Source organism: Hypomesus nipponensis, chromosome 5 (genome assembly GCF_054491055.1).
Source record: "Hypomesus nipponensis isolate SF chromosome 5, ASM5449105v1, whole genome shotgun sequence".
NCBI classification, from domain to species: domain Eukaryota; kingdom Metazoa; phylum Chordata; class Actinopteri; order Osmeriformes; family Osmeridae; genus Hypomesus; species Hypomesus nipponensis.
The window spans coordinates 912,121-939,873 of record NC_140365.1 but is presented as its reverse complement, the minus strand read 5'-3'; the positions used below and the strand labels follow the sequence as shown (position 1 = coordinate 939,873).

Here is a 27,753-nt window from a genome sequence, read left to right as displayed (position 1 = left end):
CAGCTAAAATGAGTCAAACATGTCCTTTTTTAACATGACATTTCTATGAACCCATTTTGGAAACACACTATCTTACGCCGCTTAATTAAGGACCCTCAAACTCAATGTTTTCTCAATGTGTCTGAGACTCCACACCGGAGAGCCAAAGATGACCACAGAGATGACACCCAGCTGTAAAGAGCCCTCCTGTTGACTCAGGACTTGGTGAGACTATGCTCGGAATGCCGGCAATCCCACTTAACAGGAGGCACTGCTGCATAAGTGCTAATTCTAAATGACCAGAAGCTACATCACCAACACAAAGTGCATTTGATATGTTCAGCTTCAGGGCACAGGAATAGGCGTGCGTGGGGGGTTAAGGGTATGATTGATGCCTACAAGCCCATGAACCGTCCACTTATTTTGGTTGAACAACTGTTGTAAACAATTCGTCTTGGACGTGTTTGCAAATCTATCTTGAGACTAATTAAAAAAGGGGACAGGTGACAAAATTCTTGGTTCCAAAATTTAAAAAAACCCTGTTTTCCTTTTGAATTGTATTCGAACTGCGCAGTCATCAATCTTCTCATTGGGAGAAAAGCTTCAGGAGGTCACATGATAATATGATTCACGTGTTTATCACTTATTAAACACCCCCAGGGGTAAGACCAGTACGAAGGCCATCTTGTGGTTGCTCTGAGAAAGACCGACTTTTGTTTCTGTAAGCACTGGGAAGAACACATTACCAGTGGGTGGGTGCTACAATCATAGTGCCACACAGTGTTGAAAGGTGGAGAAACTAAACAGTCCAGATTGCCACAACTAAACAAGACGTGTGTTGAGAGGTTTGCTTGATATCTGTGACCAGCACTGTTCACAGTATCAGACAGAGATGGGAAGTAACAAAGTACAAAAACGTTGTTAAGTCAAGTAGATTTCTCGAACTACTTTTTACTTTCTCTCCTGTGTGTCTCTGCACTGTTGTTACACTGTTATCATGTTATTACGCTTTTGTTACACTGTTACATTGTTATTACACTGTTGATACACTGTGATTACACCGTTGTCACTTTGTTGCAGATATGGGGACATTTTGGGGAGAAGGATATAGCTTTTTTTCTGGTATAAGTATTGAAAAAAAATATGCTTTTTTTTTACTTTAACTTGAGTGAAAAAGTGTTGTCAGTCCTTCAACTTTTATTCATTAAGTCTTTTTAAACATGATTTACTGTACTTCTACTTGAGTGAAGGATGCGTGTTCCCTTGCAGTCTCTGGCATCAGTTTGATCTCTCTCCAAGTCACATCAGATTTTTTTCTGTTTCGCGTTTGGACAAGGACGAATGTTTACGGAAGCCGATAGGTCTTCATCAAGGAAAACATTGCTGCAAAGATGGCAGCCGCCGAAATCACTGGTGTGTTAGATGAACCCCTTAAATTATCAGAATTATTAGATCATGGGTGGAAATTATTTGAGGAAGTGGATTGTACCAATGAACCCATTGCAGCAACCCACATACAAGTTAAAATAAAGCGCGGAATAACGCAACTTGAAGAGGCGTCGCGAATGGTTGCCCAGCTCGATTTGTTCAGGTAGTGTACAAAGCTAGCTAGCCTTGCTATGGTACGCAACGCTAGCCCTGTTGTCCAACGTCGTTAGCTTTTGATGGTAAAATATTGCTAACAATATTGATTGTCACAGCTGTCGATATTAAACGTAGTGTCACACATCAACACATTTCCAACACATAACTAGTTATATATTACACTAATTTGTAGACAAGCTAACGCGTCGCAATAGGCTAGGCTTGGAAGTTAGCTCATGACAATTCACAAAACTTTAGCATGTTCATGATGGTAGCTTTCCTTTGTAGGCTAATTTGCTAGCTAGCTTTAACGGTACTGCGGTTTGGACAGCTAGCAGCCATTGCTAAAGGACCACTTAGTTTCTCTCCATTGTTCCTTGTGCTAATCATTTGAATGTATGTTTCAGTCGCAATGAAGAGTTGGAGGAGATGGCAACTGCTGATTTGAAGTACTTGCTGTTACCTGCGTTTCTAGGAGCGCTTACTATGAAGCAAGTGAACTTGGCCAAACGACTGGAGCAAGTTCAGATTGCCAGGGTGTACTTCTTAGACTTTTTGAGAAGGTGTAAGGAGTATGACCTCTCAAAATTTGAACTACCCAAGACAAGCGAAGACTTGCCAGGCACATCGGAAGATTCAGAACACGGGGCCGCCACCTCCCCCAAACCGCCAGACCTTGTTGCAATGGCAACTCAGAGACAAGCAAAGATCGAAAGGTCACAAAATAACTGTTTACATTTAGCTAGTACGGCCTTTATGTTTTACGTTGACACAGACAGTGTTTGTTTGTTTCAATATGGATACTCGTGTCACTTATGTGAACTATGAAGTGCTTCTTTACTCACCCATTTATATATATGAATGAATTTAAATAATGTAAGTACAGTTTATAACTGATGTTAGAACTGGACCTTGAGTAACCTTCCATGTTTTGAAACGGTTTAGATACAAGCAGAAGAAAGACACGGAAGCAAAGCTATCAGAGATCAAGGCAGCTGTCGACAGTGGAACGGCAGACGATGAGATTGTAAGAGACTTCTACCTTCTCAATGTCAGGAAATGGATTTCCATATCTCTGGAGGAAATCGAGAGTATTGACCAGGAAATGGAGATTCTGAAAAGGATGGATTTTCTGAAACAGGTAGGCCCAGTTTGATATTTACACCAGTTGTGTACAGAATGTTAAATTAACAAGCAGGTGTATCATTGAGAACCTAACCCATGATCTGTTGTCTAGACTTCAACAGAGCCCTCACAAACCAAACACAAGCCACCCATGAAGCCTTTCATCCTCACCAAAGATGCTGCACAAGCACGGTACGCGTCCACTAAGTGCTCCTACAATGTGTTGGCCACTGAAGTTTCCCCCTAAATGTACCAATAATCAACTAACATGAATTGACATGCAGCATTAAGAGACCCTGTGTCCTGTCCCTTGTCTCTGCTTGGTGTTCAGAGTGTTTGGAGCCGGCTACCCCAGCCTCCCCACCATGACGGTGGATGACTGGTACGAGCAGCACAGAAAGAAGGGAGCTCTTCCTGATCAAGGCATCCCCCGCAGCGCTGGTAAGATGTTCAGCTGTTCTCCAACCTACTGTAGTGGGCACTAATCCACACGATGCCCTTTCGAAAGATGGTGTTTATTTACGTCTCGTTAAAATGTTCCGTCGTTTCTGTTTGTTTGTAGCCGACTTCGATGCCGAGGAGCGGGCCAGAGAAGAGAAGGAGATGCTGGTGGAGAATGATGACGAAGAGGCTTTGCAGAAGGCCAAGGACTGGGACAACTGGAAGGACACGCATCGCAGAGGCTACGGGAACCGCAAGAACATGGGCTGACAAGCCGGGCTCCTCCCACAAGCAGCCACAGTGCCAGGCCCCGCCCACAGTGGTCCCCACATCTCTTTTACCCCAATATTAAAGAAACAGTGACACAGCAGCTGTGTGTGAAAGGATGGCCTTAAAGGGGAGGTTTCCACAACATGAGGACAGGCTTATCACTATCTGTCTTTGGTTATGAGTCTGCAAACCCTGGATTTCTTCCAGTGTGGTAGTATCAGTGGTCCATCTTTATTAATTTGTGTCCGTTGGTATGATCTCACCTGCATTGGAAGCAAGATTTAACACAAAGACCATGAGTCATTGGTCTAGCTGGGTCTAATATGAAGTACATCGGTAATTTAATTCTGTCATTTTTTCTGAAAGTCAAAATTCAAGACCTATGTTGACTGTTGTCATGGAATGGCGTTGACGGTGTGTAAGCAATAGAAAATTACTCAAAACGTGCGTTCCTATTGGTGTAGATGTTCCTTGGGTTACCGAATTGTGATTCATATATGTTAGTATGATGCATTTCATCCTACTTACTTAATTGTAGGTAAAACATTTTTTTTTATGTATTTGACTTTTCAACATGTATTAAAGAAACACATTTCCCATTTCTTCACAGTTGCTGTTTTAAAAAGCACTTTCTCAGATTCAGATTTGGGGCTGGTATATTTTAAACCACCAGGGAATTGCATGGCCCCAAACTGTAACTTTTTGTTGCTGCTTTGTAATGACATGCCACAACCCCCCCCCCACCCCATTTCCCCATATATGCTTACTTCCTGAATAAACGAGTAATGGTTAAGAAAGGGCTTTCTGACAGTTGTCTCCGTTTCACACAGTATATGCAACTACAATTACAGAAAAGCCCAATGGAATGTTTTAAGTATATTTTATATTTTGCTAGCTATAGAAGTAGACTACAACCACAGACGTCATTCTTCAAAGTTCAGGCAGTCATCTAAGCTGCCGTCTGTTATCTTTAAGATCCACATCCTCTGCTAAGACTGTCTTTGTGCTGGTGTATTTTTTTACTCTGTACTGCGTCAAAATCGGCCTCCACTTCCCTGCCAGCACACAGCACAATGAAGAATAAGGGCCAGACTTGCTGTCCACACAGATTCTTTCCCTGTCAGGGTAGGCGGAAATTGAGGCGTTTGATCTGAATTCTAAAGGGGCTTGTTGGGGCTAGTAAAAGCATCTATTGTATGTAAATTATTCACACAAGGGCATATGACTTCTACTGTGCAGGGCCGTGGCTAGTGTGAGGAATCATTAGCAATGCAAACTCATGGTTCACAGATTCACCAATGGGGGAAACAAATTGCTAAACTAATTCAATAGTTGATGGGCGTGTTCGTGCACTATTTCATCTAAAGGTAAATAGATATTTTTTCATGTTTCAGTAAGGAATGGTTTTGGTTATTAAGCAACAGTAAAGAAAAGGACATTTATATATGTTCCTCTTTAGATGATTTACTCTTCATTTGTATGAATTATGGAATAATTTGTCCTATTACTTTTCTGCTTATATAACATGGACCCTACATAATAATTGTTGCTAATGGTTTACATAGAAAATGTGACAATTGGCTACTTTATATAAAGTTTGACATATTTAAACTTGATGTTATGTACACGCTGTAGGTTAGGCATTTGAATTCGACATTGATTCCACTCCAATATTTGTTATATTATGAAATGTGTTAGTTGTTTAGGTATTAACCAATCCTGGTTGCAAAGTATGGCCACCCCCCAAAAAAACTAAAAACATATATTTTTTAAAGCTTTTCACTACATATGTTTTATAGCTTTTGCTCTTAATTATTTATTGACCTTGATCTTTTTTTAAATTGTAATGATTAAACTTTGAGTATTTTTCATTTGTATTACTATATACTTTGTAGCAATCGGAGTTTGCTTAAATACAGAGTGCAATATAAATGCAATGTATTTTTATTATCCTGCATCAGTCTGCTCTGTGACCCATAGACAATACTGACACATGCAAACTGTAGCCAGAACAGCACTAACTATATGACTATATGATAATATATATATGCGATTCGTAACATGATTCAAACACAACAGTAAGTGAGTGGTTTACTGGCCAGTTTGGTGGCACTGTGACCTCGGCACAGAGGTCGAACGCTCCACCCAGCAATGCTGGTGGATTTGGGGAAAGCAGGTCATGTGACGCGTAGTGCCAGAACGTAGCCATGCCCTCTTAAGAGGCCTGCCAGCCTGGAGCTGGGCAGAGAGGCTCTCTTCCTCTGGACTCACATCCATGTCCTCTCTTCACCGGCGGGTCGTCGCTGTGCTCAACCCTGGGAGCCGCATATGCCTCTAACCCCTCCAGCTGAGCCTGGTAACTAGGCTCCCTGTCGAGCAGAAACAACAGGACGTTTAAGAAAGGAACATTTTGAAAGCTATTTCTATTCTTTTTTCTTTTCCATCTTTGTGTCTGGAGAGTCTCATGTCACCTGGTCTTTAAAGGCTGTGTTTTATTGCCCTGATTACTGAACTGTGGTAGGGTAGAACTGTCTATTGAAGCTGGAAAGTGGATTATGAGGTTTTCTTTGGTAAAACACAGTTTTTATGTTTCTAGGTTACTCCCAATGGACTTAAGGAAAAGCTGAAGAAAGTAAAAATGGTCAAAATGTGTAAGGTTATTCCTAACTAACTTTCAATTTTGTTTCAGACCCGGAACCGAAAATGAACTGGGCGTCCTTTTATGCCGTCGTCAGCGGTGTAAACAGACACTCCACTGGAATCGGTCGCATCTGGCTCTCCGTGCTGTTTATCTTCCGTATCCTGGTCCTGGTGGTGGCAGCCGAGAGCGTGTGGGGCGACGAGAAGTCCGGCTTCACCTGCAACACCCAGCAGCCTGGCTGCAACAGCGTCTGTTACGACCACTTCTTCCCCATCTCCCACATCCGCCTGTGGGCTCTCCAGCTCATCCTGGTGTCCACCCCAGCCCTGCTGGTGGCCATGCACGTGGCCCACCGCCGCCACATCGACAAGAAGCTCTACAAGCTGTCTGGCCGGGCCAGTCCCAAGGAGCTGGAGCAGATCAAGACCCAGAAGATGAAGATCACCGGGGCTCTGTGGTGGACGTACATCATCAGCCTGTTCTTCAGGATCGTCTTCGAGTCGGCCTTCATGTACATCTTCTACATGATATACCCAGGCTACAAGATGATTCGGCTGGTGAAGTGCGACTCGTACCCGTGTCCCAACATCGTGGACTGTTTTGTGTCGCGGCCCACGGAGAAGACGGTGTTCACGGTGTTCATGCTGGCGGTGTCTGGGATCTGCATCCTGCTGAACATGGCAGAGGTGGTCTTCCTGGTAGGGAAGGCCTGTGGACGCCACTTGATAAGCAATGCTGGAGACTCTTCCATGGGAGCCTGGATCACACAAAAGCTCTGTTCCTACTAGAGCAAACAGAGAAGTGCCCAGCCAGGACGAGGCAGGCCAGTTAGCGGTGACAAAGGGAAGCTTTAGATAATAACACTGACGGTTCTGCTGTCTGCTTTGTTTTGAGACCTGTTTGTTGAAGTACCACGGCTTTCCAGTCATTAAGCCTTCAAGCAGGAAATGCACAGACTTATGTTTTGTATTTGTGTTGAATTTATTCACCAAAACGTACTGTAAGGACTATTTTAGTTCACATGGAACAAGCTTGTTCCGTTGAGAGTGAGAGTGGTATATTTCTACAGAGATTTAAACGTTTCTAGTCTTCTGATTATAATTAACAACCAGAGCGTTAGACACTAATAAACATGGATCCTCCCAGGTCATATTTGAAAGGGATTTTCTCTCAAGTTGACCTGCTAATGACGATAGAACAGAATATTCTTTGAAACATTTTTTTCTCCGTTTTCTTAAATGATCACAAATGGCAGTTTTCACAGCCCCTCGTTATCTTGGCTGTTCCTTCTCAGTTCACTACAGAATATCCTCCCTTCCACTCTATTTATAAAAAATGTCTGTGTGGGAAAGTGGGTGAGATATGTGGCACTAAATACATTGTGGCACTGTGAGTGAATACTTCATCATGTTTGTGGCATTTTAGTTATAGGTAGTTTATTTTAATGCTGTGTATCTTAAGATATTATATGAAGAAAAGGCTTGAACAAGTTTGTCATATATATATGTCCAAAATTAAAACGTGCAAAAAGCAGAACAGTACCTTGTTGTGTACTGAAAATAGCTAGTAAATTAATTGTTTCATGCCAAATAAATGGTCATTTACATTATGACACACCTGTAGTTGATACAAGGTATAGTCTCAATGCGATTGTTATTAATGTAAAAAAAAATATATATTTAATGAATCTAAACAATAATACCGCCACATTGTCAAGTGTCAAGTAATGTCCATCCATGTAATACCTTAACATACCACATGGTGGCACCAGAAACTTAGCATACAGGGAGCATGACCATTTTATGGTTCCTTGACATATCATCTCAGAATGGGATCAAAATGAATAAACTGTATTAAATAAAATCCTAATCACAAACTGTGTTGTCTCTCTTCTAACATCCAAGGAGGTCCTGCAGGCTGTTTAAGCACCTGTGACAGCTCATCTCAGTCCCCATGAGCAGAGACTCACACAGGAGGGCAGAGGGCGTGCTACCAGGTTATCAATAGCATAGTCTAGCGAGAGGTCAGACTCAAAGTACAAAGTATTCCCCCTGCAGGCAGCTGGCCCTGTGGGGACCAAGTGCGAGGGCACTTGTCTTTTTCTGGATCCCGTCAGAACAACCCATATATGGACGCTGTATCAGGTGTGAGGTCCGCTATGCCAGGAGATAGTTACTAACAATGAACTTCTTCTGTCTGTGAGACTGTACATACAGTAACACCACATTTAAAGCTTGGAATCTGGTGTAGCCACTCAGTGATATTTTAAAAACTATTTTTTGATAGCTTGATTCAAGTTTTGGACATTTAACAATAGCTTATTAGTTTACTAATAAACCCTCCCTGCTTTAAGAGCTATCACAGCCGCTTTAATGAGTCAGACTGTCTCTCAAATGAAAGGTTACAGCAGGGTCATTTTGACTGTTCAGGATCGTTTGTCTCCTTCCTCAGGTTAAACAAATACTGCAGTGTTCTTCAGAAGGATGTCCTCTGTTGAGTTTATAACCACCACAAACTTTGAGTTTCCCACCAGCCCATTAAACAATTACTCGTACGTGCCAGTCAGTCACAACATGACAATGAGGGGAGGTCTCGCCTGTCCCATCTCACACGTTCTCCCACGCAGTCACAGGCTGCCTGACCCTCCACCTCCAGCTCCCATCTCACCAGCCCCCCCCCCCCCCCCCAGTCCCCGGAGGGAGATAACCAAACCACTCCCTTTTTACTTGAAGTATATTTAAAGCAACACAGACTAAAGCCCACCCCCCATGGACTATTTAACCATTAGTCAGATGTACAGACACACCACTTATGCAGTGAGCTTGATAATTCTCCTTGGGGAAGAAGTTTTCACGGCACGGGGAAAGGGGGCGCTAGCAGGGGCCCCAACTTCAGTTTACTTCTTATACGAGAGTCGTATGTGGTCTATACGACTGGGATTCAAGAAGAGAAGCTGAACATAGAGGCTGGAGTCCAGAGAGAGCTGAACATCAGCTGAGTGGTGTGACACGGCCAGAGGACATGTGTCTCTCTGTGGGGGAGGAGAGACACAGCCAGCACTCTGCATCTGTCTCCCAACTCGAATGAAATACCAACACAATAAGGTGGGTCCTGTCACTGGTTTCAGTGAAGATTTCAAGAAATATACTGGTGTTAGAATTTTCTTTTCTTTTTCGTATGTGTGATATAGATTGTTGTAAGTACACACAAACAACTCTGGTGTTAGCCAGAACTGTTGAAAAGGCTAGGGTTTACTCCTGTAGGAAAAGCTCTGCAAGAAGAACATGTTCCACCGTACCAGTCATCAGACCATCAAGTCTTTCTTAGATGTCACAGACTCCTTTCCATTAGATTATGTTTCAAAATGGAAAACTGAGAGAGGAGTCAAGTTCTTTTTTTAAACTTACTGTTGCTCCCTGTAATGACATCCAACAGCATGAGTCTCAGTAGCTGCTGGTTTAAGTCACCGTGACTCAAAGGATAACTACAGCAGTGATGATTTCATGTCATGGTGCCATGTGATTGATTATGAAGAGAGCAGTGAGGAGAAATGCAGAAGTCTAGATTACCTCAAGTAGTTGTGAAACTGTGATGATAAATTGGAATCAAATAAATCAGAAAACAATTTACAGACATGAACCAATGACTGGATGTTTTATCTAGGCAATGGATATAGATATATTTTTTTGATGGAAATAGATAAATATTTAGCCCCCGCATTGACAGGAATAGGGATGGGCGATATATAAAAAAAATTGATATCTCAATATTGTAACAATGTTTACAATATTCTATATATATCTTGATATGTTTGCATTTGCATTGTCAATAATAATGATAAAATAAATTAAAAAAACATTTGAAACATTTGCCCCCATTATAAAACAACAAAAGGCATTTTGATAGAACTATTGTTACAAAGTATAAAATGCGTACTGCACATTTAAGCAGTTGCCATAACATGGTACTTGCAACTTGACAAAATGGATCTCACATGGAACAATTCATGCAGAAGTCCAGAAGTGACAGGACAATAAGAGAGCAAGAGAGTGCCTGTGTGCGTGCCATTTTCAGTGAGCATGTGCCAAAACGGTGTCTGTGTGTGTGTCTGTGTGTGTCTGTCTGTGTGTGTCTGTGTGTGTCTGTGTCTGTGTGTGTGTCTGTGTGTGTGTGTCTGTGTGTGTGTCTGTGTGTGTCTGTGTGTCTGAACACAGAGGAGCCAGACGGTGATCTTAAAACACAAGCAACACAAGGACCAGCAAAAAAATAAAATAATAATAATATTCAATATTCACAATATTTTCACATTTTACATTGTCGTAAAAATTATTGCTATATTATCGCAAATATTCGATATATCGCCCAGCCATAATATGAAACATCCATAAAAGTCTTGGTTTACAGTTAGTCTTTTTTTTACATTTGGTTGGTTTGGTTGGTTTGGTCAGCACAATAAATAATGTGAATTATGAGTCAAGGACTGAAACCAAAGAATAAACCTATGAATGTGCTCATGTTCACACATGGTGTTATATATCATAGCAGAGTAATAGTTCTGTTTGATATGACTTTTCTCATTGAGGAATATGCGAGAGTGGACTGAACATCCTGTTGTTGTCTACGGTGCTTCTATAAAGCACAAGCTTCAATAAAAATGCTTCAATTACAAACTAGTTTTTTTCCAATGGTTTCAAGCATATTGAAACTATCTAGGAAGTAGGAACATGCCAATATGGCCATGTTCAGGATTTTCTGTGGGTAAAAGAAAATACCTTAATGTTCGTCTCTGCATGAAACAAAATGTTTTCGAACAAAAAGAAACCTAACAAGAGAGACTTGGAGCGAAGCATCCCCATGAAGGAATCTGGTTAATCAAAGAAAAGCACTCCAGCAAATAAAAACTCTTGCATTTACGTGCCAAAAACGACAAAACAAATGAAGGCTCTGGAGAGGTCAGTAAAAAATGTTGGCTTTCATCTCCGCGTGCTGAAGTGTGCAACAAAATCCGTTCTAGAGGAAAATCATCATGTCCGAAGCTGAGCGTTATACACCACCCCAGGTTTAATGACTGAGAAACTGTGAACAAGCCCTCCAAACTGCCATCCATTAATGTTCGAGACCAAATCCTTTTTTTCTCTGCCATCTGGTTTTCAATCCAAAAAACATAGCCTACTTCGTTTCTGTTTACATAGTTTACAGTGAACTTCATCTCTCTGGTTGTAGGTTCCTGTGGTGGATCTCTCTAGAAGACTGAGCTTATGTGTGCGTCACCATGGGGGACTGGAACTTGCTGGGGAAGTTGCTGGAGAGTGCACAGGAACACTCCACAGTCGTGGGCAAAGTCTGGCTGACCGTGCTGTTCATCTTCCGCATCCTGGTTCTCGGGACCGCGGCGGAGAAGGTGTGGGGTGACGAACAGTCCGGATTCACCTGCGACACCAAGCAGCCCGGTTGTCAGAACGTCTGCTACGACAAAACTTTTCCCATCTCTCACATTCGTTTCTGGGTGCTGCAGATCATCTTCGTGTCTACGCCCACGCTCATCTACCTGGGACACATACTGCACCTCGTGCGCATGGAAGAGAAGCACAAGCAGAAGGAACAACCCAATCTGACAATTAGCAACGACAAGCAACCACTGCTGCCGGGGACAAAGGCCAAGAAGGCTCCTGTTAGGGACGAGCAGGGCCGGATCCGTCTGCAAGGGGTCCTGCTCCGCACCTACGTCTTCAACATCATCTTCAAGACTCTGTTTGAGGTGGGCTTTATCGTAGCTCAGTACTTACTGTATGGCTTTGAGCTGAAGCCGCTGTACACATGCAACCGCTCCCCCTGCCCTAACGTGGTCAACTGTTACATTTCCCGTCCGACGGAAAAGACAATTTTCATCATCTTCATGTTAGCGGTGGCCTGCGTCTCACTGCTGCTTAATCTGGTGGAGATTTACCATCTGGGTTTCACGAAGTGCCGGCAGGGCCTCCGCTACAAACGGTCTCAGGCCGCGTCGGAAGCGGCATCCAAGACCGTTAGCGAGACTGTTGCACCATTTGTTCCCAGGTATAATTACTTCCTCAGTCATCACCAGGCTCCTGAGCCGTACCACTCTGACAAATACAGCCTGACTGAACCCGACTCTAACTACCACCCCTACAACAGCAAGGTGGCTTACAAGCAGAACAGAGATAACCTAGCCGTGGAGAGGAACAGTAAACCGGAAGGGGGTGACATGAAGGAGGCCAGGTCCAGCCCTGTTCTGGGAGTACCCGAAGAGAATCAACGACGAACGAGTCGATCAAGCAAGCACAGCAACAACAAGACCAGACTCGATGATCTTAAGGTCTAAAGAGTGGTTCCTCAAAAGGTTCCTCAAAGTGACATGTTTAAATAGTCTGTGCCTTAACTTCTCTCATGAAAATCTTACCCAGATTATGATGCATGGTGTAGACTTGTTTCAAGATTAGTTCATTTTGTACATAATTTACTTGAAGCATTCTAAAGCAAATGTTTGAGGAATTAACCTATAAAAGCAGCTAGAATCAGTTGTCAACACAGGCTTGTCTATAACTGCCTGGTTTTATATTGTTTACTTGATTAGGTAGCCCCTAATGTCGGAATACAGAACAGAATCTGCACGCTGTTGTCCAAACTGTCCAACGTGATTGGTTCAACATCAAATGAATCACATGAAATCCAATTTGTATCTGTGTATAGGTTAATACTTTGTCCGGAATCAAGTCTGCATAACAACATTTTTACATTTTCTTGTATGCAACAGTACAGATTGGACTGATTTAATAAAGGCTTTGTGGATTGTTATAAACAAAACTATAAAATGTATGGATTTCTTAATCTTCTCACATCTCAAAACAATATAAACTCAGTTGTAAAGACATTAAACCTTTGGTTAACACATTTGAAAAACATGACAATGAACAATAAAACGTGTTTAAAAGGCTATTCAAGGTTGATGTGGTTTAATGAATGGCAACATCTGTTTTATGATTAAATAAAACAACAACTAATGCAGGTGAAAGGTTGTTATTACTGTACAGGTATTCATTTCCATAGACTGTCCTTTCTCAGTGCAGATTCGAAACTTAACTGTTTGATAATATACAGTGCCATCAATTATATAGTTACAAATCTGCTTTGGAATGAAAAGGAAACCAGTATTGCATTTAATTTTCATTTTAAATAAATGAATTTTAAGTAAAATGCAGTTCTCTATAAAAATGTGTAATAAAAATAGATCTCCAATACAATATAAACAAATGATCCAATTCTAGAAGGTTTGCATTCCTTCTCTTCCAAACCACGGCACACACAACACGTGCTGTTCCAAACTGTCACCAAAACAACTTGTCTGTTTGTTATTCAGGTAGAACATGGTGGCATTTGACATACAAAGTATAAAGTACAGTTTTCTTGTAAAAACATAAAATGTGGTTAAACTACCTTAGTGTGACATTATTCACTAGTGATAACCTAGAGGAGGATCAGGAAGCTTCTCAGGTAAGCATGTGGCTTACAGGGGCAACACAGGATGCCACTAATTACCAAACTAGCATCCGGGAAACACTTCCCTCCTCACTGCCCTGATTAAAATAAACTCAAGTGACTAAACCATAACACGGTGTCATTACATTTACCAAGTTACTACAAAGGGTGTTAGTACTGTATCTTGCCAAGGTAACGGAAAAAGAAGTCTGGCACTTTTTGTACCACAAGCGTATCCCCTGTTCAGTCCGTGCTGTGCTGTCCTGAGGGCTCCCCAGAAATGTCCCTCACAGCCAGGATGCGGTTTAGCAGAACTCCGAGCATTCCCCTGGACATGGGTGTCTCCGAGTACCACAGGTCGCTGTCGACGGTGCAGGTTCTCTCCGGAAGCAGGTAGATGGAGGTGGAACTGCTGAGCACGGCGTTGGGGCTGCGGGAATAGAACACGCACCGGGAATTTAGTCGGCATTGAAGTACACAACAAGTAACACCTTGGGGTTACTTTATGTGTGTGTTCTTCCTGTCAGCAGGGTTGGCTTGGTTCTCACCATTTAGAGAGGTAGAACTCGAAGAACTTGACGGGACATCTGAGGGGGTTCAGGCTGTTCTCCTCCTGTTCCAGTTCCTCCTCGTCTTCTCGTTTCCTTTTACCCAGGGTGCACTCTGTTCAAGAAAAACACAACAAGCTAAAAGAGGCTTCGTTGTCGACTTTTAACACGTTCCAAGACAATTGTTCCTTTTCCTCCAGATGGAGGTTCTAAACAGGCGGTAAATGGGGCTGGTGGAGGACTGAGGCAGGGCACAGATCTGCGAGTGCCGTGAAAGTGTCCGTTTCCTTCCACGGTCTCTCCCAGCCTTGGGGCTTCTCCAGCCGGCAGCACGAGGTCGGGGTGTGAGTGTGCAGTGAGGGGAGACGCACCGCCATGCATCTCTCTGTCTGAGGGCAGCCCATCAAACAGCCCTTCCCTGCTGGTGTATTAATAGCTCTCCGACACGTTCAGAATAGAACGGTGACTAAACCAGGGGAAGGCAACCAAAACGTCCATCTCCTGCATCAACAGCTCCAGGTCGTGTTTGTAAGGGTCAGACAAGCAGCAACACAGACACTAACACGACACAGAGACTAACACAACACAGAGACTAACACGACACAGAGACTAACACGACACAGAGACTAACACGACACAGAGACTAACACGACACAGAGACTAACACGAGGGAAGAAGAGGTTTACAGCTGGCAGGCCCAAGGCCTCTCTCACCCCCCCAACACCTCGTAGACAGTACACCCCAGTCCAGCCATATCCTTTCTCCAACCGTTTCAACCTGACCTGGAAAAAACTCCAAACAATCTAGTAGAGACACTGATATCCAGTCAGGCCCAGCCTGACTCTAGAATAGACCCGGGTTCTGCTCCAGTAGGAGCCTGTCCGTAAACATCCAGACATTTCAGGGATTCCAACGTATAGGTTTTAAATAAACGTCTGGCACCGTGAACATTTCACAAGCGCTGCAGCACTGTCAACTAGGCTGCACAGCTCATTAGCACCACGTTAGGGTTAGGGTTCCTCATTTACAGAGGAACCTGTGGTGTTAACAGCTAAACATTTGCTTTAAGCCATTTATGTTCAGGGTTGTTGGGGCCGCAGTTATGATCCAATAACTGCTGTGACACCAGCCGTGTGTCATCGTCCCTTCCTGGTACACATCTGAGAGGACAGGTGACCTGCTGGTCCTCGTGGGCGGGGTCAGGGGTCATGACCCCCCAGGCCCGGGTCAGAGGTCGGGGAGAAAGACTTCTACTCAGCTAGCAGGGGTTAAAACGGAACAGCTTTACCCCCCCCCCCTCCCTCCTCACACCCCCCCCCTCACCTCTGCTGGTGTGTTTCTTGTAGCGTGTGCGGGGGCGGTAACACACGCTGGCCAGCTTGGTGGCGGCGGGGCCCTTCTTGGTCCGGCGGACGACGTTGTCGAAGGACAGCTGCAGGTGCTGCTCCACCGTGCGCAGGTGGAAGAACTTGGTGTTGAAGAACATGAGCGTGTTGAGCAGCACAAAGGGAGAGTACACACCCAGCTGCTTACAGTCCCACAGGTGCTCCTCCACAACACGAGACACGTGTTCACCTGGAGACAACAGGCAGGCAGACAGGTAAGACAGGCAGGCAGACAGGTAAGACAGGCAGAGACACAGACAGACAGACAGACAGACAGGTAAGATAGGCAGAGACACAGACAGACAGACAGACAGACAGGTAAGATAGGCAGAGACACAGACAGACAGACAGACAGACAGACAGACAGGTAAGATAGGCAGAGACACAGACAGGTAAGATAGGCAGAGACACAGACAGACAGACAGACAGGTAAGATAGGCAGAGACACAGACAGACAGGCAGACAGGTAAGATAGGCAGAGACACAGACAGACAGACAGGTAAGATAGGCAGAGACACAGACAGACAGATAGACAGACAGGTAAGATAGGCAGAGACACAGACAGGCAGACAGACAGACAGGTAAGATAGGCAGAGACACAGACAGACAGGTAAGATAGGCAGAGACACAGACAGACAGACAGACAAGATAGGCAGAGACACAGACAGACAGACAGGTAAGATAGGCAGAGACACAGACAGACAGACAGGTAAGATAGGCAGAGACACAGACAGACAGACAGGTAAGATAGGCAGAGACACAGACAGACAGACAGGTAAGATAGGCAGAGACACAGACAGACAGACAGACAGGCAGACTTATAACTGAAACACATATAGGTGTCATATTTTTATGAGCCTGAAATACAGTACTGTGCTAAAGTCTGCTAAAGGTATGTTAGATGCCTAACAGGTGGTACAACATGGTACATGAGGATGTGTCCATGTGGGCGTGTGTCCTGATACCGTCTGTGTTGAGCAGAGGAACCCAGCCACTGAGGACCCCATCCAGCTGCCTGACAAAGCTGCTGTACAGCTGGTCTGTGAAGATGTTCACCATGCGGTTGTTTTCAAGGAGAAACTGCAAAACATACAATAACCCTTGACTGAAAAGTTTGGGTTGAAAATAAACGTACACCTCAACTCACGACCGAGAAGTTCACTCAAAAACAAACAAACAAACATACAAGCAGCTTGATCTGAGCTACGTTTGAATAAGTGCGTATGTTGATGTGGGGCTGGTGGCTGTGTGGCTGGTGACTGGTTAGGGTGACTGGTGGTACCTGCTGGATGCCCAGACACAGATAGAACACGCTGGCAGGCTGAAAGCACGGCCCTCTGGGGCTCACCACGTCCTGGACAAACTGGGACAGGCCTTGGTTGAGCTCTGCCGGAGAGCAGGACAAGAGATCCTCCTTCAGATCAACGGGGTTCTCTGAACACACAAATGATAAAATGGCATTTTATATCTAATATATATATTAAAAAATATGGACTTTTTTAAAGGCCTGTTGGACCTGTGAAAGAAAAAAAATATGTTATAAACTAAAATTTGCCCTGCTTTTTTTTTTTTTCTTCCTCCAAGGCCTGTTTGGGCCTGTCCCCCCCAAAAAGAAATATTTACGTTTTGTTTTTTTTTCTGTTTTTTTTCCAAGGCCTGTTGGGCCTGTACTAAAAACAACAAAAAACAACATTTATTTTTTATTTGTATTATGACTATTTTCCAAGCATTGACCAAAAACACGTAATCTTTTCTGTGCTCACCTCCAGAGCGCTGGCTCTCCACCCAGGCCCTCCAGGCCCGGACCCCACAGGAGCTGTTCAGCCTGGGGCCCGGAGCCTGGCTGTCCAGGGGGTCCCGGACAACCACGCCCGACATCGCCTGCCTCTTCGAACCCTGTCACACAGGGAAGCTGTGGTTAGGTGATCTCAAAGACCACCCATTCATCTGAATGAGGTGTGTTGAAGCAGGAGAACATGTCAAACATGCAGGAGAGGTGGCCCTGAGGAACACCACGGGTCTAAACAGTCCCTCTTCACACACTGTAGGGAAAGGGAAGCTCATTTAACACTGGAGGATGAAGTTAGACACCAGAACACACTGGTGGTCAGAGTGAATACCTTGAGGGCCACGACATTAGGGCTCTCCTCTGGTGTGCTTGATGGGAGCTCTGCTGCTCCCCCGTCAGAGGGACCGTCAGAGCTAGCATGCCCCTCCTGGGGAGCTGGGAGAGAGACAGAGAGAGAGACAGAGAGAGAGACAGAGAGAGAGACAGAGAGAGACAGAGAGAGACAGAGAGAGACAGAGAGAGAGAGAGAGAGAGAGAGAGAGAGAGAGAGAGAGAGAGAGAGAGGGGTAAGAATAGACATCACCGCCACCTCACAACATCCCTGGTATCGGGGTCAAGACCCGTTTGGCACTTGGCGGCCCGACGTTTACGTATTTCCCATTCCTGGTGGTGAGCAGCTGCAGGAACATGCCTGTGAGGAGCTGGTCGGCAGAGCCTGGCTCAGACAACATGTCCTCCACGTCCAGGTCAGAGGTCTGGAGGGTCTGGGCGGGCGGCACAGGCTCCTCTCCCTGCTCCGTATCACGGCTCCCACCTAGGAACACAAACACCACAAGATCAACGGTCCTGTAGTGGTTGTCCAAGGTTAGCCTAGCTTGCCTGCAGCTTGCCCCTAGGAGGAGAGACAGAGAGGGACTGCAGCTTGCCCCTAGGAGGAGAGACAGAGAGGGACTGCAGCTTGCCCCTAGGAGGAGAGACAGAGAGGGCCTGCAGCTTGCCCCTAGGAGGAGAGACAGAGAGGGACTGCAGCTTGCCCCTAGGAGGAGAGACAGAGAGGGACTGCAGCTTGCCCCTAGGAGGAGAGACAGAGAGGGCCTGCAGCTTGCCCCTAGGAGGAGAGACAGAGAGGGACTGCAGCTTGCCCCTAGGAGGAGAGACAGAGAGGGCCTGCAGCTTGCCCCTAGGAGGAGAGACAGAGAGGGCCTGCAGCTTGCCCCTAGGAGGAGAGACAGAGAGGGCCTGCAGCTTGCCCCTAGGAGGAGAGACAGAGAGGGCCTGCAGCTTGCCCCTAGGAGGAGAGACAGAGAGGGACTGCAGCTTGCCCCTAGGAGGAGAGACAGAGAGGGACTGCAGCTTGCCCCTAGGAGGAGAGACAGAGAGGGACTGCAGCTTGCCCCTAGGAGGAGAGACAGAGAGGGCCTGCAGCTTGCCCCTAGGAGGAGAGACAGAGAGGGCCTGCAGCTTGCCCCTAGGAGGAGAGACAGAGAGGGACTGCAGCTTGCCCCTAGGAGGAGAGACAGAGAGGGCCTGCAGCTTGCCCCTAGGAGGAGAGACAGAGAGGGCCTGCAGCTTGCCCCTAGGAGGAGAGACAGAGAGGGACTGCAGCTTGCCCCTAGGAGGAGAGACAGAGAGGGACTGCAGCTTGCCCCTAGGAGGAGAGACAGAGAGGGACTGCAGCTTGCCCCTAGGAGGAGAGACAGAGAGGGCCTGCAGCTTGCCCCTAGGAGGAGAGACAGAGAGGGCCTGCAGCTTGCCCCTAGGAGGAGAGACAGAGAGGGACTGCAGCTTGCCCCTAGGAGGAGAGACAGAGAGGGACTGCAGCTTGCCCCTAGGAGGAGAGACAGAGAGGGACTGCAGCTTGCCCCTAGGAGGAGAGACAGAGAGGGCCTGCAGCTTGCCCCTAGGAGGAGAGACAGAGAGGGCCTGCAGCTTGCCCCTAGGAGGAGAGACAGAGAGGGACTGCAGCTTGCCCCTAGGAGGAGAGACAGAGAGGGCCTGCAGCTTGCCCCTAGGAGGAGAGACAGAGAGGGCCTGCAGCTTGCCCCTAGGAGGAGAGACAGAGAGGGACTGCAGCTTGCCCCTAGGAGGAGAGACAGAGAGGGCCTGCAGCTTGCCCCTAGGAGGAGAGACAGAGAGGGCCTGCAGCTTGCCCCTAGGAGGAGAGACAGAGAGGGACTGCAGCTTGCCCCTAGGAGGAGAGACAGAGAGGGCCTGCAGCTTGCCCCTAGGAGGAGAGACAGAGAGGGACTGCAGCTTGCCCCTAGGAGGAGAGACAGAGAGGGCCTGCAGCTTGCCCCTAGGAGGAGAGACAGAGAGGGCCTGCAGCTTGCCCCTAGGAGGAGAGACAGAGAGGGCCTGCAGCTTGCCCCTAGGAGGAGAGACAGAGAGGGCCTGCAGCTTGCCCCTAGGAGGAGAGACAGAGAGGGCCTGCAGCTTGCCCCTAGGAGGAGAGACAGAGAGGGCCTGCAGCTTGCCCCTAGGAGGAGAGACAGAGAGGGCCTGCAGCTTGCCCCTAGGAGGAGAGACAGAGAGGGACTGCAGCTTGCCCCTAGGAGGAGAGACAGAGAGGGCCTGCAGCTTGCCCCTAGGAGGAGAGACAGAGAGGGCCTGCAGCTTGCCCCTAGGAGGAGAGACAGAGAGGGCCTGCAGCTTGCCCCTAGGAGGAGAGACAGAGAGGGCCTGCAGCTTGCCCCTAGGAGGAGAGACAGAGAGGGCCTGCAGCTTGCCCCTAGGAGGAGAGACAGAGAGGGACTGCAGCTTGCCCCTAGGAGGAGAGACAGAGAGGGCCTGCAGCTTGCCCCTAGGAGGAGAGACAGAGAGGGCCTGCAGCTTGCCCCTAGGAGGAGAGACAGAGAGGGACTGCAGCTTGCCCCTAGGAGGAGAGACAGAGAGGGACTGCAGCTTGCCCCTAGGAGGAGAGACAGAGAGGGACTGCAGCTTGCCCCTAGGAGGAGAGACAGAGAGGGCCTGCAGCTTGCCCCTAGGAGGAGAGACAGAGAGGGACTGCAGCTTGCCCCTAGGAGGAGAGACAGAGAGGGCCTGCAGCTTGCCCCTAGGAGGAGAGACAGAGAGGGCCTGCAGCTTGCCCCTAGGAGGAGAGACAGAGAGGGCCTGCAGCTTGCCCCTAGGAGGAGAGACAGAGAGGGCCTCACCACTGGGGTCGGGACAGGGCCCGGCCTCACCCTCAGCCTCTCCCTGAGCCTCTTCCTCTCCCTCGTCCCCAGCCTCGCCTTCGCCCTCATCCTCAGCCTCACTGGTGATGTCAGCCTCGTCCTCAGCCTCGACCTCAGCCTCGCCCTCGCTGGTGATGTCAGCCTTGCCTTCAGCCTCGCTGGTGATGTCAGCCTCGCACGTAGCCTCTCGCTGAGCCTCGTTCTCGCCCTCAGCCTCGCCTTCAGCCTCGCCCTCAGCCTCGCCCTCAGCCTCGCCCTCAGCCTCGCCCTCAGCCTCGCCCTCAGCCTCGCCCTCAGCGGTGATGTCAGCCTCCGCCGGCTCGTAGGGCAGGCTGAGCTTGAGCTCCTTGATGGTCTCCATGATGTGGTCCAGCGTGCTGGGCAGGAACACAGGCACGGGGAGCTGAAGGAGCAGGGCACACAGTCAGGACGTCCAAGCGGCTTCAGGAGGTCACAGTAACACCTTCAGTCTATATGAAGGACACTCACGGGCAGGGGCCAGGCCAGGGTGATTGGAGTGGACTGACAGTACATCTGCAGAGGCAGGGGCACGTACACAGGCACAGGGATGGGCAACACCAGGGGCGGAGCCAGCAGGTAGTCATCTGAAACATAGACAACAACGGATACAATCAGGTGAGGTTCAGCACGGTCTGGAAACCCACTGTCACTCCACGACTAACTGAAACAGGCTGACAGAGAAACACTGAGCATCCTGCTGACCTGTCTGGCTGCTCTGGGTCTTGCTCTCAGGTTTACAGGTGATGGCGATGGTTTCCACCATGGGCTTGCACATGGATGACTTGTTCTTCTGGGACGTGGAAGGAGGAGCGAGGGCAGAAACAGCTGCAGATTCAGGCCTGGATGTAGACCTCAGCCTGGCAGGAGCCTGCGACTGAAATAGTCCCAGGAAAACACAGCAGGGTAAAGGACCGTGTATGTGGCGTATGTTGAGAATCCGTGCTAACAGTGCTGTTCACTGTTGGTGTTGTGGAACAGGAACTAAAAAAAAATAAAATAGAAAAAGACTCACTTCACTTTTCCTGGTCGCAGCAGGGGGGGACTTGGGCCCTTGGGAGAGGCCTGTAGCGCCAGTAAACATATAGAAATTTAACAGCCAATTAGTGAGGGAGCCTAACATATGTTTCCACTTTCCAGGTCTGTGGGAGATGAGCAGTCCTCCCAGTAACCTGACAGAGACGACGTCAAAACCCTGCAACTCAAACGACCAATCCCTGAGTGACATATCATTCAAATGTTTCAGGTAGATACGCGTGTCGGATTGCACCGGTGTTTCATACGAATGGAGCTGATCGGGACCCAAAGTGTCAGGCAAAATCAGACGGTTATTTTGACATGTTGCCGGTGTATCAGTACCTTGGGGGAGGGGCTGGTTGTGCTGGCTGCAGAAGTAGAGCAGGCACTGGTGGTTGCAGAAGTGTTTTTGGTCGCCCTTCCAGAGCAGACTCTCATGGAGTTTCCCTTGGCGTTGACACAAGTGGCAGAAAGACATCTGGACAGGTGAAGGAGACACCGTCAAAAGTCCGGCACACATTACATTGCATACAAATATAAACAGATATGAATCCACCCCGGTCTCACGCGACACATTCAGGACCAGTAATGTAAAGGTATATGGCGTGCTACGCTGAACATGTCAACCCAGATTTACAGTGGATGGACCTTGGCCGTGTACGGAGAAGCATCCAGAACAGCTCAAGGTCGATGTGTGGCCTCTGGGCACAAGCGTGTATATGATTTATCTGACGTACGTTCAGGTGCAGGCGGAGGTATTTTCTCTTGCAGTCCAGGGAGCAGAAGGTCCACTTCTTGTCCCCTTGTTCGTCCGTGACGGTGGGGACGCAGGTCTGGGAGCAGTAGGAGCAGTCCACAGACACGGCTCCCAGCCGTCTGGTGACGTCCTGTTTGTACAGAACGCCGCAGGCTGGGGGAACAAACAGTTTCACTGTGAGCACGCAACATGGATCACCTTCATCTGCTTTGTAAAGCCAGACACATGAATGGTAGGAGGACAAGCCCGGTGCTAACCGTTACTGCAGAAAGCCTTCTCCACCCCTGAAAACATCATCTTCTTGTGTAGAACTTTCTCCTGCTTGCACTGCGCACATGACGTGATCACACCATTCAGGGCCTTGTAGACCCTACAGCAGTCTTTGCTGCAGAACTGATACATGGAGTTCTGAAATGTGATGACAAGCAAGGAGTTATTCTCCAGGAGAGAATATCTGCCACTGCTAACATATATATTTTGAGGCTTTTTATGTAAATACTAGACATTGTGATTTTGATTATTCAAAATCGTTTGATTACCTGCCATTCTAAGACTTCTGGTTTCCATGTGAACATGTCGTGGCAGGACTGGCAGTTTAAATGGATGACACCATCTGGATTGTGGCTCTGAAAAGAAGCAGCACACATTTCAAACATGATCTACACATTATCTATCCATTATACAGGGCATCTCAAAATGTTTATATCAAAAAAGGTAACTTTCACAGACAAGAGCTTCAAATTACAAGAGTTTTGCATAATCAAAACATGCCCTGGTTCATAAATTTCATGGAGAATAAAAGAGAAGGTGTTCAAACAGTGACCCTATCCATACCAAGGCTCTTTATGACAAGCTAAGCTTTTTATGCCTCCAGAAGTGAGGTTGGGCTCCTCAATGCAGCAGTTTAGTGCCAGTTTAACAAGCATTCTTCTGCTTTACTGGTACCCACAGCCAAGCATGTACATCACACTGTAAATATTAACAGGTTTTTTTTTATCGCTTTCAGAAACCCACACCCCAAAAGCTCATTCAAGTGCTTTTGAACTTAAGCATCAATAACGCATGTTTAAAACAAATCCACCTAAAGACAGACTGTTATATAAGCTTCTGGAACGTATGTTTAAATAATAAAGCAACATTTAGCTATGTTCCCCCTGCCCTGTTCCCCTGGGTGTATGGGGTTGCCTTACCTGAAATTTGATCCAACACCCAGGGCTGCAGAACGCGTATACTGTCTTGTTTTCCTTGCAGAAGTATGCAGGTTCACGGAGAGATCTTTTGCAGAAGACGCAAGGATACTGAGGAACTAGCAGAGAAGACGCATCATTAGCTTCCTCGAACACAGGGTCATTAAAATAACAACAACGTCCGTGCAACAAGAAAGTTCTCCCAGTACCGGCGTTGACAGACGTTTTCACTTTGTATGACGTGATACAGCAGGTTGAGCAGAAGTGTTGGATCTTCCCACCAGCATCCACGTTCGACAGCATTTCAAACTTCTGACCAAGAGTCTTACACCACTGGCACGACAACACCTTGGTGTTCTTCTAAAAAAGATCAAAACAAGCACAGGAAAAGCAAACGTTTTAAAATCAACTTGTCCATTCAATGTCTCCCCCTTCACAAAGCTCTCAACCCCCCCCCCCCATGATTATCAAACACCAACCGCAGAACCGTAATAAACCTTGAATCGACCGATTTAACCAACCAGCACACCCACCATCTTATAGAGCTTGACGCAGGAGGAGTTGCAGAACCTCCTCTGTACGCCGTCGTGGAGCAGGTACTCCGGTCTGCAGGCCGACATGTTGATGTAGGTACCACAGGCGTCGCAGCAGTTGGTCTTCAGCCCCTTGGACGCCCGGAAGGTGTTGAAACAGGCGTTGCTGCACAGATGATGCACCACGTTCCCGGTGCTAACCTCGTGGATGATCTACCCGGGAGAACGATCCACCTTATCACTCTGTGATGAGCAGACCCTCACAGTTGGTCTATACGTCCTAAAAACAGCACTGTGAGGTTTTACATTGACCCTTCGGAGACGTGACTAATTGCAGGTGTTTGGAGTCTGTTTGTAGGAAAACGGAGAATGGAGAGAAGCGCGCTGACTACCAGATTTTGGAGCTGCATTTCCAACAACTTTAAAGAATGTATACCATAATCACATCATTGTGTGTTTTTTCTGGACTTGGCATAAAAAAGTGCTTACTTATTTTTAATAAATTTTATTGTACTCATTTACAAATGACTTCCAGATGGCGAGGGAAACTCAAACCAGAATAGGTCGAGCTGGTGCCAGCTTTGAGAGGTAAACATAAAATGTTTGCAAATGCATTGTTGCAGGAGTGAAAGCCTGTCGACCTGCAGAGCAGTGACTGATGAAACATTGGACTCACTTCTAACGACCAACACAGATTCAGATATTCACATGATGCATTTCATAATTGAGAAATGAAATCGTTGACCCACATGTTGCCATATAAAAAATCATCTTTCCAATGTAAGACTTTTCAAACTCCCTGTCAATACGTTCATGAATCCCTGGAGGGGATATGTGAAGTTAAACGCTCTCTACCTACTCTAGGTACATACTATCCATCTATTCTATCATCTACCTGATCTGTACATCTAGTGATCTGTGCTGAGCTGTACCCGTCCCGTGTGTGTGAGGGGAACGCTGCGTACCTCCCTGGCCCGGCTGCACACGCTGCAGCGCCTGGAGAGGGGCGCGGGGTCGTGGGGGGGCGTCTCCTGCGCCCGCGCCTCGTACTGGGCCAGGCACGCACCGCTGCAGAACTCATGGAAGGACTGGCCGATCTGCGCTATCGTGGAGTTCTTGTTATTCGTCATATCGCTGAAACAAATCACAAAAGGAAAAGACGTCCGGCGTCAGCATTGATTAAACAAAACGACCCGAACACAGGGGGCGGGGGGGGGGGCGGGGCTGACCTTCGACCGTGAGCACAGGGGGGGGGGGGGCTGACCTTCGACAGTGAGCACGGGGGGGGGGGGGGGGGCTGACCTTCGACAGTGAGCACGGGGGGGGGGGGGGGGGCGGGGGGGGGCGGGGCTGACCTTCGACAGTGAGCACAGGGGGTTTTCCGAGGGGGTTTCCTGCCGAAGGAGGACAGGCACACGGAGCTGCAGAAGAGCTGGGGCAGACCCCGCCGCTGGTAAGCCGTCTGACCGCTCTTCAGAGACTCGGAGCAGTTGGCACAGGTGAAGGAAGAGGACGGATCAGACTGCTCTGCCGGAGGGGCCCCAGGCCTGTGTGGAAGCCTTCGGGCGGAGCCTGGGGGCTGGCTGGCTGGGGGGCGGGGGGGGGCTGGGGGGGCACTGGGCAGGATGGGCTTCACCGTCCTGGAGGAGCGACGGAGGCCAGTGGGCCGGTCGGAGGTCACGTCTTTGGAAACTTCCACTACGTCCCCTGGAGCATCGTCCTCCACCAGCTGCACTGCTGTAGGGGGAGACACACAACCATGTTTAGACCAGACTACCATCTCCAGAACTGGATGTCTTATAGCATACAGACGGGGTAACATAAGCGTGTCATGTTTGTTGCTTTATAAAGAAGATCATTCTTAACCATCGTTAGACGAGTCCTGGCTTTCCACTCCAGGCCTCTTATGCAGGGTTGGAGAATCTTCAATGACTGTTGTGTCATTAGCCCCAGCATGGCCCTCTAGTGAGACACAAGATGATGACTGCTCTGACAGGCTGGATAATTGAAGAGTAACCAGTGGATGTACAATGAAGGTAAAAGCCCCCCTCCCTCCAATAACTATAATATTAACATAACTAATTTACTGTTTCTGCAGCATCAGAATCAACATGTATGCCATTGAAAGCAAGGAGGTCAACACAACCCAAAATGTTTTAATCAACTGAAACAAAATGAAAATAAAGCTTTTTCTTTCAGAACCAACAACCTGAAGGTACCATGATCAAACATACCGTTCACGGCTGTGTGTGGTTCGGTGGTGAAGGTTTGTGAGGACAGGCTGCCCTCACCTGGTAGTTCTCCACCGCTAGCCATGTTCACGTCCTCCTGGCCGTGCAGCTCGCTCACCGGCAGGGCTCTCACATCCGTGATCACGATGGGCTCGTGTGGGCTGGACACTCTTTTGACCCCGTCCACCTCCATTCCAAGTTCTGAAAAAGCGTGTTCCTTCCCTGTGCCGTTTTCAAACTGGGACGTTCCGCATGACGTGTTTAAAGTTGAACTTTGGGAAACAGAATAGCCCTGCTTTAGCGCCTCGCCGGGGTCTTTCCCACGGACACTACCGACTCTGGTTTCCTGAGTCTCCTCTAGTCTATCTCTATCAGGGTCTACCTTGTCTGACATAGCCTCAGAAAACCACTGGCACTTATCCTCACTGAAGCTAGTGGATGGACCTGAAGGCTCTGGATGCTTGTGGCTGTAGAACTCCTCCACCTGAGCCTTGGAAAGCTCGAGGGAGTCTGGATCTCCCAAGATGCTCAAGCTATCCTGCGTTTTCAGCCTCTCCCTCTCCGACTGGGTCAGGACCGGTCCACCACGGGCCTCACGCTCCATACAGTAGTCCCCGGTTCCCGCCGAGTTCGTCTCCGGCAGACCACCGACACTAGCGGGCGCACCCAGATCCGTTAGAGGTTCTATATTAGAATGCGAACTCAGGAGGTCCATATCGGCGTGAGCGGTCAGAATGCTAACACCTGCCTGTAACGATAAAAGGCCCATTCCCGCTTCAGTAGAAAGAGGGTCCAAGTCCGAGTGCGAAGACAGTCGGTCCATCTCAGCGTCGTTAGACAGGGAGTTCACCCCGGCGTGTGTAGAGAGAAGGCCCGTACCAGGTTCTACAGGCAGAGGCACCATAGCGACCTGTGCAGACAGCAAGTTGATCCCGGATTCCATAGACAGAGGGTCCCCAACAACTGCGTCCGCAGATAGCAGGTCTAGGCATAAATCCTCGTCATTTGCCATCTGAAAAGAGTTTAGCGATCCTGTCAGCCTCGAGGGATCCATACTATTGGGCACTTCAAGGTAAACAAAAGAATAAACAAGGTTTCAATTCCACGAGTTGAAACGTCAGATGAAAGCACTGCCAAGCTAACCTGTAATGATAGTGCTTTGGACATAAATTATGCTTTCATTTCGATTTCAAGTGTGGACAACACAGACGAAAACGTGGCTAACGTTATTTGATTTACCTTGTAGCTAGCTAAAAGCTATAGCAAGACAACTGCTGAACTAGCCAGATAGCTGCTAAGTTGCTAGGTTAGGCATTTCGCTAGCTAAGCTTAGCTTGGGGAATTGCAAGCCTTACAAAACGCATGCTAAAATGATCGGTGATCAATAGCGTAACCTTCTGTGAAGCATTGTGAGATTACCTGAGTGTAAAGGTCTGGGGTTTCATGCAGCTAACTCGGCTACTAGCTGGATAGCTATCTGCAGAAGCAACATCACTCCAAGTCTCGCGAGTCCTGCGGGGAAGGAACGAACATTCAGCACGTTGTGTTGTCTGCAGAACGGCAGTTATCTATTATTAA

General features: G+C 47.5%; 4 protein-coding genes and 1 long non-coding RNA gene across 6 annotated transcripts; 4 read left to right on the top strand and 1 right to left on the bottom strand.

Annotated features, from left to right (window-relative positions):
• The first annotated feature begins 1,332 nt into the window (after positions 1–1,332).
• Positions 1,333–4,196, top strand: igbp1 (immunoglobulin (CD79A) binding protein 1). Its single transcript, XM_084698174.1, has 6 exons — positions 1,333–1,570; positions 1,971–2,279; positions 2,509–2,704; positions 2,801–2,880; positions 3,020–3,129; positions 3,251–4,196. The coding sequence occupies exons 1-6, from the start codon at positions 1,371–1,373 to the stop codon at positions 3,397–3,399; spliced, it is 1,044 nt and encodes a 347-aa protein (XP_084554300.1). The 5' UTR covers positions 1,333–1,370; the 3' UTR covers positions 3,400–4,196.
• Positions 4,197–4,310: 114 nt separating this feature from the next.
• On the top strand, positions 4,311–7,916 carry gjb1a (gap junction protein beta 1a). Of its 2 annotated transcripts, none has more exons than XM_084698175.1 (2): positions 4,311–4,766; positions 6,089–7,916. In XM_084698175.1, exon 2 carries the CDS (start codon positions 6,103–6,105, stop codon positions 6,826–6,828), a length of 726 nt encoding a protein of 241 aa, XP_084554301.1. In that variant the 5' UTR covers positions 4,311–4,766; positions 6,089–6,102; the 3' UTR covers positions 6,829–7,916. The 2 variants fall into 2 exon arrangements, with proteins under 2 accessions (XP_084554301.1, XP_084554302.1); XM_084698176.1 differs by lacking the exon at positions 4,311–4,766 and adding an exon at positions 5,713–5,755.
• Positions 7,917–8,892: 976 nt separating this feature from the next.
• Positions 8,893–12,877, top strand: gja2 (gap junction protein, alpha 2). The gene is made up of 2 exons (XM_084698616.1): positions 8,893–9,144; positions 11,264–12,877. Exon 2 carries the CDS (start codon positions 11,313–11,315, stop codon positions 12,381–12,383), a length of 1,071 nt encoding a protein of 356 aa, XP_084554742.1. The 5' UTR covers positions 8,893–9,144; positions 11,264–11,312; the 3' UTR covers positions 12,384–12,877.
• A 120-nt stretch (positions 12,878–12,997) lies between these two features.
• Positions 12,998–27,736, bottom strand: LOC146287632 (zinc finger MYM-type protein 3-like). Its single transcript, XM_084698680.1, has 24 exons — positions 27,595–27,736; positions 26,179–27,240; positions 25,811–25,906; positions 25,300–25,681; positions 24,910–25,078; positions 23,945–24,157; positions 23,621–23,771; positions 23,415–23,530; positions 22,764–22,850; positions 22,482–22,632; positions 22,205–22,377; positions 21,810–21,945; positions 21,466–21,515; positions 21,156–21,327; positions 20,922–21,037; positions 20,412–20,835; positions 17,951–18,073; positions 17,591–17,694; positions 17,234–17,366; positions 16,753–16,904; positions 16,436–16,550; positions 15,409–15,660; positions 14,086–14,200; positions 12,998–13,967 (listed from the first exon to the last, which is right to left on the bottom strand). Exons 2-24 carry the CDS (start codon positions 27,227–27,229, stop codon positions 13,781–13,783), a joined length of 4,668 nt encoding a protein of 1,555 aa, XP_084554806.1. The 5' UTR covers positions 27,230–27,240; positions 27,595–27,736; the 3' UTR covers positions 12,998–13,780.
• LOC146287633 (uncharacterized) lies at positions 15,813–16,263 on the top strand. The gene is made up of 2 exons (XR_014755209.1): positions 15,813–15,862; positions 16,135–16,263. It is a non-coding gene; the product is annotated as an uncharacterized LOC146287633 (long non-coding RNA).
• Positions 27,737–27,753: the final 17 nt, after the last annotated feature.

Coding starts and splice junctions, on each gene's coding strand:
- LOC146287632 (XM_084698680.1), bottom strand. CDS start 27,229: ATGGATCCCTCGAGGCTGACAGGATCGCTAAACTCTTTTCAGATGGCA. Junction 22,378..22,481: donor GAAGGCTTTCTGCAGTAACG/GTTAGCACCGGG, acceptor TTGTTCCCCCAG/CCTGCGGCGTTCTGTACAAA. Junction 21,038..21,155: donor GACCCAGAGCAGCCAGACAG/GTCAGCAGGATG, acceptor TCTATGTTTCAG/ATGACTACCTGCTGGCTCCG.
- gjb1a (XM_084698176.1), top strand. CDS start 5,728: ATGCCTCTAACCCCTCCAGCTGAGCCTG. Junction 5,756..6,088: donor AACCCCTCCAGCTGAGCCTG/GTAACTAGGCTC, acceptor ATTTTGTTTCAG/ACCCGGAACCGAAAATGAAC.
- gja2 (XM_084698616.1), top strand. CDS start 11,313: ATGGGGGACTGGAACTTGCTGGGGAAGTTGCTGGAGAGTGCACAGGAA.
- igbp1 (XM_084698174.1), top strand. CDS start 1,371: ATGGCAGCCGCCGAAATCACTGGTGTGTTAGATGAACCCCTTAAATTA. Junction 2,280..2,508: donor AGACAAGCAAAGATCGAAAG/GTCACAAAATAA, acceptor GAAACGGTTTAG/ATACAAGCAGAAGAAAGACA. Junction 2,705..2,800: donor GGATGGATTTTCTGAAACAG/GTAGGCCCAGTT, acceptor TCTGTTGTCTAG/ACTTCAACAGAGCCCTCACA.